Source organism: Anneissia japonica, unplaced genomic scaffold, assembly GCF_011630105.1.
Source record: "Anneissia japonica isolate Jap-2015-1 unplaced genomic scaffold, ASM1163010v1 scaffold5165_len128093_cov172, whole genome shotgun sequence".
NCBI lineage: Eukaryota > Metazoa > Echinodermata > Crinoidea > Comatulida > Comatulidae > Anneissia > Anneissia japonica.
In genome coordinates, this window is record NW_022754866.1 from 41,119 (window position 1) to 52,166 (window position 11,048).

Genomic DNA, 11,048 nt, shown 5'->3' on the forward strand with positions numbered 1-11,048 from the left:
GTTATTATTATGTTGTGATGATGTTGTTTGTACTGTTCTTTAATTTTATTAAAGAGGGCCCCTGAATGTCAGTTAACCTACTGGGCTAAACTAAAAGGATTACCCTCTTTGAAGATGGTTGAAATAAAAAATAAAACAAAATTATACCCACTCTGACTTAAGACCCCTGTTACGCGCCTGGTGTTAGCGCCAATGTGTGCCCTTGTGTGGACAGGAAATGTGCCCCCTCTGAAGTTGGAAACCTTGTTTTTGCAAAATAAATTGATGAAATTTGCTGTTATAGGCCTAATCAATAAATTCCTCATCAACCGATATAACCTTAAATATTCTTGGAATTGATATAACATTACTGATGTCGTACACACCTTTCAGCGTGAAATGTGGCTCTCTTTGCAAGCACATCTAACATCTACGGAAAGAAGAGCTTAGATTGGTACCAGATAAAATAATTTTGTTATAAACATTAATACATTATGCTAATCTTCATCTTTGTATGCGCATAAGACAGTGCAAATTATTTCTGTGACAGTCTTTTGTGTAAAGCTCCATTTTATCCCATACATAGTCAAAATATTGGGGGGGGGGATGATACAATGGACCATCCCCCCCTTGTCAAATATTGGGGGGATATATCCCCTCCATCCCCCCGGGATCTACGCCTATGGTACCATGTCATACAGGGTGGGTTTCCTAGATTAGGTAGCATATTGGTTGTCAGCGCATGCTGTACCGCATGTAAATTACAAGGTTCTTTTCCATGAATTGCACTGCATGGTCAGCGCATGCTGTGCCACCTGTTAAATGCAATTTCCCTTCATGTGTTATACATGCTGTTAGTGCATGTTACTTTGCCTTAGGTTACTCCCTCTTTGAGTAAAGGATCAACTGCAAAACTTGCACTTAGTATGGACTGCTGGCGTGCCTTCCTTTACATGCGACCCGCCTTTGGCCTTATTCAGAGCATCCCATTGTGATTTCTGAATTAATACCGTAACTTCTTGTTCGCTATTAATTTTACGTGCGTTTGCTGTGCAGTTGATTTCACTTTACTCAATAAACATTATTTATCACCGAACCTTAATTTCAGTCTCTTTGTGAATTTATTTGATGCCTCTGTAACAGTCAAAATATAATTCCATTCTTATAGTTAAATGGAATCGAGTTATTTTATCACCAAGACGAACGAACATGAATGTCAGATCATTTGAAACCCGAGTACAATAAATGTAACGTCAACTACTTTTAAAATGTCGAAGAGATCCTTGACCGGGCCCATAATGAAGGCTTCTTATGGTTTTTAAAGTGAATAATTTAAGTAATTACAGCAATATTAATAATTTTAAACCTTTATAATTGGTATAATGATATATTTAATACTGGAGGGTTTTTTGTTTAAGATTGTAATTGTAAAATTAATAATTTGTCCTAATGATGATGTAAGTGTATTTTTAATCATTTGATGTTTTTATGTGTCTAGGTTTCCATCTTGTACATTTCAAAACTTAAATTATATTTTCAATAAATATATATTTAATTGAATTTTCCCTCACTATATTTTACTAATTTCTGATGTCCAATGACCTAATGTCTCCAAAAACTGTTTAACATGGTTATAACTAATTTTATCATGTATGCATCTATATTTATTACTCATCAACTTCTCGTCTTATGACAGTCTTATGACCATCACAATTGAGCATTGATTTGATTGCTGAAAGTCGATTATTGAACATTGAATGAACATTGATTATACATTGATTATTGAATATTGATTAAACATTGATTGGATTGCTGAACATTGAATGAACATTAATTGTACATTGATTATAGATCATTGTTATTGGATTGGAATTTATAAGTAAAATGGAAATTAAAAATTCAACAGGAATTTAAGATGCTAATTAATATGTTAGAAAAAAACACATTTGAATGAATAACACAATCACACTTTTGACTTAAAAAGTTTTATTGTTCTCATGTTTAAAAAAAAGAAGAAAACCTAAGTCGTAGCTGGCGACAACTTCTGGGAGAAGAGCCGAACAACGACTCCGATCCTCATAAAAGAAACCATCATGATGACGGTGACTCGGCTGAATTCGATATTACAAAATTATAATTGATTCGTCTACACAGTATCATTTGTATGTCCGTCCGATACGTTTATTATTTTTTGGGAAATGTCAGTCTTATGTTGGCTTTGTTTTATTGTTTGAATCATGTCCATCTTATACGTTCGTTCCTTTATGAATTTTTTTCATGTCCGTCTTATGTTTTCGTTATTTAATTTTTTTTTTAATCTTGTCCTTCATATCGTTTATAAATTCGTTCATGTCCGTCTAATGTGTTTGTTGTTTTATTTATTTAAATCATACCCATCGTTTGCGTTTGTAATTTATCTGTTTGAATAGAATAGAATAGAACATTTATATAGCGCCGAATATGACGCTCATGGCGCTTCTGAAAGTGTTTCATCAGTTATATGCAGCACAGAAAAAAATCACGTCTTATACGTTCGTTCGTGTATTGCGGACTCGAGATCAAAGGCTGGCAGCAGTGCGGCGGCTGGTTCACAATGCTAAAACCATGGAGCGTGCATAGCCGTTGAGCGCAAAGCATAAATCCATCTGCGCAACAACCACATGGTTAAACGAATGATCGTCGCCCATGTGGAGTACTTCTTGATTTTGCATCGGCTGTGGGCACGGAGGCTATGGGTAAATAATAGTACAATGGAGAGAGGTTCGTCTATACAGTAATAATATATAATAGTTTAGAATGTGTTGTTGTTTGCTACGGAGTCCTGCACATTGTAAATATTCTGTGTAAACTTAGACCAGTCATAGACCATACCAATAGGCCGTGACGATCGTTTGGAGCACACACATGGTTAAAAAATCTATCTAGAGGGCGCTATCTTTTCATACTTCTCAATTACGAATTTTCTCAATTACGAACGCCTTCTAGACCAAAGGGTACGTAATTGAGAAGGTCGACTGCAGTCGACCCTCCCAATTACGAACTTCTCAATTACGAACCTTCTATTTTACAAACGGTGTTTGGCCGATGACGTCATCATGCGATCGTAAAACGATTTTAGGTAACTTTTTAAAGCTATTATCCATGTGAATTTTGAGTGCTTTTGTTCATTTATTCTATTGCATAACAAGAAACTTCAAGTGTATTAAAGCAGTTGAACATCAATTGTATTTTACGAGTCTTTATATTATCAATTAAAGCATCGTTTATAAAAACACTAACGGCGATAATAAGACGTGGTAAAGTCATTGCCAATAAGATAAACTATTCTAGCACCAGTCACTGGTCTCTTTCCAGCGACATGCCGATCTAAATTTAGACCGTCTTACAGAGACGACATTAGACCGCTGTCATCGTTAATAGCAACAGTCGGTTAACGTCAAAGGAGCGCATAGCTGTAAATGACAAACTTTACAGGACGCGCGTCTGGGAATGAATTGGTTTACGCTTATGAACTTTGTAAATGAATGAATAGGGTTTAGATAAGAAATGACAGAAAATATATGCAATTTAAATGAATCATTTGTACGTATTATTTTAAATGACACCTTTTCATTGGTAGGGAGGGAGCATGGGAGGTGCATATACCTGATTGTTTAATTAATTGATTGAAACATAATTAAATGAAATGTAATGTACATTTCAACAATGGCTTCTGCCTCAAAAAGACGATTATATCCAGTTCCATCAGGTATGCTTCCACAATATATTCATTACTTTCCTATTTTCTAAGATGTGATAGTAATATCTAACTTACAATTCCTCTGTCTCTTCCTCTTCTTTCTTCCTCATCCTCCTCCTCATCATCATCTCTCTATCCCTATAAAAATGTATAAAGTATTACTTGTGAATATATGTATATGTGATGTATCTTGCTTCTATAATTATTACTCATCAACTTCTCTTCCTATATTCTGATAGTAATATTTAACATGAGTGGAGATCCGTCAACAGATTTTCCTGATATTTTCTGTTAATGTACATCGATATGAAGAGATCATGTGAGAAACAACAGAAGTTCCAAGTTATATAAATTTGCAAACCCCCTTCAGGAAATATTTTTCTAGATGCCTAAAATACCCTAAAATCTTTTCCATTTTAAGGTAGTAATAGTATGATACAACTTTTACAAAAAAAAAAGTTTTAATACATGTTATAATTAAGTTACAATTTCCATTTCATCATCTTCCTCCTTTATCTCATCTACTATAATTTATATTAAAAAAATTGTATTGCCTGTGAATATATAGATTCTTTACCAAGTGTTAAACATGATACCAGATACATCTAGTATTTTATTACTTTAATTTCAACTATCAAAGATTTATGGCAAATCATCCGAAATTAATTTAAAATCTATGGATGATATTACTTTATTTATAACTTACACTTCCTCCATTTCATCTTCTTCTTCCTCCATCTTATCTCTATAAAAATATAATAAACAAGTATTGCTTGTGAACAGATGATTTTTTTAACTAAATACACATTACATTTATTACTGCATTTAGTACTAAACTACCTAGACACTGTAGTGCCACTTAGTAACTCTGTTCCTTCATTTTATAAGTATTTGCATAAATCGGTGTATTGCTTCATGAATAGAACTAACAATGGCGTTAACAGTCTGGTATCTTGTCAAACATTTTTTTTCTGATCATTTTTTTATAGATATAAAATTCTGAAGAAAAAAAATGAAGATGGAGGAATGAATGAACTTCTGAATTAGTTTACAACTGATTTATTCTAACAAAGAATTGAGCAGTTATTACTTCAAGTGAAAACTGCAACAATTATATAACACTTGCAGTACCCACTGCTACTAGGGTATCGAATTCATCACTAGTCACCAAGCGCAAGCTCGGTGGTCTAGTGGTTAAGACATCAGGCTATATACCTGGAGGTCGTGGGTTCGATTCCCACCGAATCACCCAAATACTAGCAAAAAAAATTCGCTAGTATTTGAGGACGTACTGAGTATTCAGTACGATTACACGTCAGCTAGGGCAAAACATCTCCCATAATTATATATTTATTGCTAATATTATGTTATATATATAATAATAACACTATTATTTATATTCAGTTTCTATACAGGTTGCACTTCATCACCATGTCTAAATTGTTTACTATGCATGAACTACAAGTGATTGTCCAAACAAACCAGTTTCCATTATTAAACGGATGCTGCAGATAACCAACAATTTCATTTTCAATGGATGCTTCATCAAGCCAACAACTGCAATATATGCCTCGGCTAACCAACAACTGCATTATTCAATGGATGCTGCAGGTAACCAACTGCATTATTCAATGGATGCTCCAGATAACCACCCACATGTTACTTCAAGCAACTGCTGTATTAACCATCAACTGCATTATTCAATGGATTAATGCATGCCCGATATGGGCCTTCTTTATGATTCAATGGAAATATCTAGGTCTCAGTTTAAAATGGCTTTTAGACAATGTAAACATGATAAAGAACTCTGTTGTGTTGTGACTCTATGGCTAAATCTTTGGCTAATGACAATTACCTAAAGTTCTTGGAAAAGGTGAAAAAATTTAACGTTGGCACTCTTAAACGTTTCAAGTTAGTTGAAAGAAATTTGTAATATGTTGTCCTATCATTAAACTGTAAAGAATTACATTAATCACTAGGTAAATCCACAATCGTTGACAATGTCTACACTGAGCACCTTCAAATTTTTAGTGCGAGGGTTCACACTTTTTAGTTTATGCTTTTAGCTTAATGCTATGGCATAGTCATGTTACTCCCGAAATGACATAAGGTTCTTTTACTTTTAATTAAGTTAAAGATATCACTTACAATGTAATTATTGTCCTATTACTTTAGCCACTGTTGTATCTCAGATATTTAAACTTGTTTATAGAAGAACAGTATCAGGCAACTTTCCTCTGGTGGTCAACAGTTTGCTATAGAATTAGGTAACTCCACAGATACATATGTATTTTTTGTCTTTCAACAAATTGTTGATTAGTATAATATACGAAATATGCGAAATTGCAGCCTAGTGTACATGTTTTTCAGATGCTAGCATGGCATTTGATCGCAGAAATCATGTTGCGCTAAATGATGAGCTTTATATTAAGCGTCAGTGCAGATCACTTTAGGCCATGGGGTAAAAATCCTAACGTTCAGTCCCTTTCCGAAATTTTCATAATACTTTCACTCATTATGATAATTATTATAATAATATTTAAAAACACCACAAAAACACAAGTTCGACCGTCAGAACTTGACGTTTAAACTTACGAAATTGAAAGTTCTTTGCGCTAGATTAGCACACGACATTTTGTAAACGTCACTGTACTTGTTCGAATATTGTAGTTTATTATTTGCGAACTTCGTATTACCGCTTTAAAAACAAATTTAAAAATTATAATTAGATATAGTTTGTATTTTAATTACAGAATAATATTTTTTAGACTACTATTAAATTGATTTTGTTACAATAACTTCACTTGTTGTGGTACAGCCAACAACAGTAAACAACAACATGGCGACTAGCGGCGGACAGTGTGGTGCCGGTGTTGTAATAAAGTGTTGTTTTCACCGCGAAGAAATCACTAATGAAACTCCGATTCTAGTTACAGCAACCAGATTCTTGAAGATTGTTACTTGTAACAAATTATGGATAGTTTTAGACCTTCATAACCGAACTATAGCTGACAAACTTGTGTCTTAACTAGGATGTGCCTCTTGGAATGGATGAGGGAAAGACATACCATTACGAGGATGTGATAAGACTTCCACCTTGTTTGCTATCGTCGTTACACATCGACACGAAATCGATAGCAATGATAAGTTATCATTACCAAGTGTAGTGTAGTCCCGTCAGTACGTTACCCAGACACATTGTACAATGTATTAAAAATATTCTTCAAAAAAATGGTGCTGACTGTGCAGGCCCTACCCCACTTAGCTTCGTGAGTGGATTTCCCGTACAATTGAAAATCGTAACGGTACTGGGTTTGGTCTACAGGATTTCGTGCTTCCAACAGGTCATTGCATTCATAGAAAAAGCCTTTTGATGGAGAAAGTGTACTTTTTAAGCAAAGGTTTGCCTTGGTCGAAACTAACTCCGGCTATATAAAATTGATTATAAGATTGAAAAATATTGATTTTGTTATTGTAGTAGTGATAGATATTATGTACACGTTTAATTATTGTTATTTATTCGTTAATTTCATTATATTTACATTTAAATTTAATATATTGTTTAAGTATGAATTATTATGTTCATGTAAAAAATAATCTTATCAATTAAAATTGTATATTTTAAATAATATATGTAGGCATAATTTAATGGAGATCATCAAATGCGGTTGTAAGACCGGGTGCAATCAAGGCAGATGTCAGTGCAATAAAATGAACATGAAATGCTCCGATCTTTGTCAATGTACAAACTGTCAGAACAGAGATGATAAAGACACCATGAATGAAGATGCTCAATTTGCAGACGATGAATACCTAGACAAAATGTACATAGATGATTTGTTTGATTGAGATTTGATGTGTTTCTTATTTCATCATTATTATGTATAATATAGAAAATTTAAAAATGGTAACGTAACCGTGTGACCCTTGAAAATGTAAGAACTTAAGAACCATGAGACTTAACACACAGTGACACAGGAGTACGTAAAGCATTATCTATTTTTATTCATTTCGTACAGGTATATTATAGAAAATTTTTAAAAATTATAATGTAATAGTGTAACCCATGAGAATGTAAGAACTTAGAACCATGAGACTAAACACACAATAACACAGGAGTATGTAAAGCATTATCTATTTTAATTTATTATGTATGATGTACAAAAGTTAAAAAAAGTACCGTATAATGTAACGGTGTAACCCTTGAGAACTTTAGAACCATGAGAATAATCACACAATGACAAAGGACTTTGAAACGCTTCACTGTATTTATTTATTAAGTATTATATAGAAAATTAAAAAAGTAACGGACTTACTAGAGCGCAAGAAGCTTTTATTAAGATGTATAACACGTGTACAGTACATAAATATAGAGTTATATATTGTATAAGCTCTCAGAATATTTGAGAAATAAATAAATAAATAAATAAATAAATTTTTCATATTACAGTATTAAATTTAAATTACTATTTAATAAAATGTGTCCCAACATGTGTCAACCGGAGTATAAAAAACAGATATACATCCATGCACCTCATAACAATGCATCAAGTTTAAATTTCCCAACATTTAATCCTTTATTACAATTTGAAAGTAAAATAAATACAATAATTTTAAAAAAGGAATATGAATGCAAAAATACTGTAAGAATGAAGGGTGTACTTTAGTACACATACAGGGAACATGCAGACACATTGTCAAAAGGAAGACCACAGGAGTCAAAAGAAGTCAAAATACTAATACATTTATCTCGCCGTCCGTCCGGAACAGGATAGACACATCAGTAGATGTTTGCAGGGGAGGGTAAACACGTCCGAGACCGCATCCAAGCACACCTTGCACGAGTCGGACTCTTTCAGGGTTCTCAGCGATTGCCAATCGAAGTCCTCCGGACACAGTTCGCGGAGAACGTCGGCCACCAGATACGCCGTCTCGTCCTTCGCCGGATGGGATCGGACCATATCCTTTGCGATCGCCAGAACGTCCGCCACTCGATCTCGTTCCACTCGACCGGTCCCCAGAACGGCGGAGATCCAATCCTTCGTCGATGCACGGTCTTGTTCTTGTCTCTTATACACATCTAGATGTGTATAAGAGACAGGCGTTTGATCGATGGACGNNNCGGCCACGGTTCGATGGTACGGGTCGTCTCCGTCGCAGTGGACCACGCATCTCCTCGATATCTGGAGCGGCATGTTTCCGATTATCATGTAGTATTCGATCGCAACTTCGGAAGCGACGACGTCGGTCAGAGAATGTACCTGGTATTTTTGAACGTTAGACGAGATGTTTATCTCGTTCCTCAGCATGACTTGTTTCAGGCATTTGACAGTGTTCCGACTCAGGGGGCACAATTTCATGTAACTTCCGTCGAGTAAATTCGCAGTCTGTCTGTCCAAAGTCGCTTTTGAGAGCACCGTGAAACTTCCCCGAGTGTCACCGTCGTCGACGCACGTCGGTATGTACAGGTTGTATTCATCGTTCTTGTTCGGGGGTATCTTCAGCCGCACGTTACCGTTGGAAGAAACGAACGAAACGGTGATTTCCTTGATATTATTCATGTTTGCAATTTGTGGACTTAAACTCGGCTCTTATAAGCCTTTTATTTTGTTGGAGATGCATCACACATGACGTCATGTGTACTTTCAATCACGACGCTTTCTGTATGGTTTCCGGATGAACGAGGATGCATGACACATGACGTCATGTGTACTTCGAATCACGAAGCTTTCTAATTGGTTTCGAGTTTTTCTGTATGGTTTCGAGTTGAAAGGAAATGTGTGACGTAGCGCAAAAACCGATGACGTTAGTCTCATCTTAGATTATTATAAGAATGGCCAATTTTTTCGTACGAGACTCTTATCATTTTAAGATGAGCAGCCTCGCGTCAACATCGATGAACGAGGACGGACTCGATTACACGTTTGTGGAAGGGAACGTGTCGGATGATCTGACGTGCGGCGTATGTCTTCTCGCCGTCCGACGAGCGGTGCAGGCGCCGTGTGGCTGCCGGTTTTGCGAAGCCTGCATCAAGGGACGGACGCCCGGCTGCGACGGCGGAGAAAAATTACTCTGTCCGAACTGCGAAGAAAAGTTCGCCGAAGAGGAAATCGCACCCGATCATCACGCACGCCGGAAAATGTCGAAAGCTCAGATATACTGTCCCCACAAGGATCGGGGGTGTTCGGAAACTTTCGCGCTGAAAGAACTCGGACGGCACATGGAATTTTGCAACTACTTTCCCGTCGCGTGCATGCATCGATCGCGGGGGTGTGGGACCAAGCTGCCACGCAAGGATATGCAGAGACATCTGGAAACCGAGTGCGAACATCGTTCGGTCGAATGCACTTTCTGCAAGTCACTCTTCCCGCATCGCGACGTCGAGGCGCACCGACGGAGTTGTCCTAAATTTACGGTGTCTTGTCCGAACGACTGCGGAGCGGATGACGTTCGAAGGGAAGAGTTGAGAACGCATCTGGACGAACGATGCTCTCGGCAGAAGAGATGCTGCAAATTCGAATTTTACGGGTGCGATTTTAAGGTAGGTTATTATATATCTAATTTTTTTTTAATGAAAGTTCGTTCGATATTGCTTTATGCAAAGAACACCAACGAATTTTTTTTCCGCCTTTTTCTCAACTTCAGGGCGTCAATGCGGAACTCGAAAAGCACGCTGAAGAGGGAGTCCAAAGCCATCTCGACATGACCGTGATGGCGGTAGCGCGGTTAAACGCCGAGTTGTCCGGAGCCGTTAGCAAAGTCGCCGAACTGAAAAGTCAGATGGACATCCAACTTCGAAAATTCGGCCGGGTCGACGAACTAGAAAGTCGGGTGGAAGCGAACCACCAGAAAAACGAAGAACTTGCGAAGCAGATAGCATCCATCAAGCTGACGCATAAATCGAAAGACGATCGTCTCGGTAAATTGCAGGTAACCGCAGTTTGATATTTATTATTTGTTTTTTTTTTTTAGCCTCGAATCGCTCGGAAATTTTAATGAAATGTTTTTCTTTTTCGTTTAAGAGACTACTGGCGGGGCAAGCGGACAATATTGAAACTTTGGAAAATACGGCGAAGAAAGACAGAAAAGCGAACGAAGACATCCGACGGACGGTCGATTCGTTGCACGGATCGACGACAGCGTTGACGAAGAAGGTGGAAGAAATGGGAGCCATCGGTGGAACCGGGGAAAGAGGAGGAGGAATACTCCGCGGACCCGCGCAACAACAGATTTCGAACATGCAGAAGGAAATGGACATCCAATCCGCGAAGCTGTCTGAACAGAATTTGCGTTTTCAGATTCTGGAAACAGCCAGCTACGACGGCGTGCT

At 36.9% G+C, this 11,048-nt stretch overlaps 1 protein-coding gene and 1 pseudogene across 1 annotated transcript in view; both read left to right on the plus strand.

The window, feature by feature from the left end:
* Positions 1–7,567, plus strand: part of LOC117123294 (jerky protein homolog) — a 19,678-nt gene extending 12,111 nt beyond the window's left edge. The window contains exon 2 of the mRNA XM_033269164.1: positions 7,357–7,567. Within this exon, the coding sequence (XP_033125055.1) occupies positions 7,357–7,567 (211 nt within the window). The remainder of the gene's footprint in view (positions 1–7,356) is intronic.
* A 2,023-nt stretch (positions 7,568–9,590) lies between these two features.
* Positions 9,591–11,048, plus strand: part of LOC117123295 — a 1,895-nt pseudogene continuing 437 nt past the window's right edge.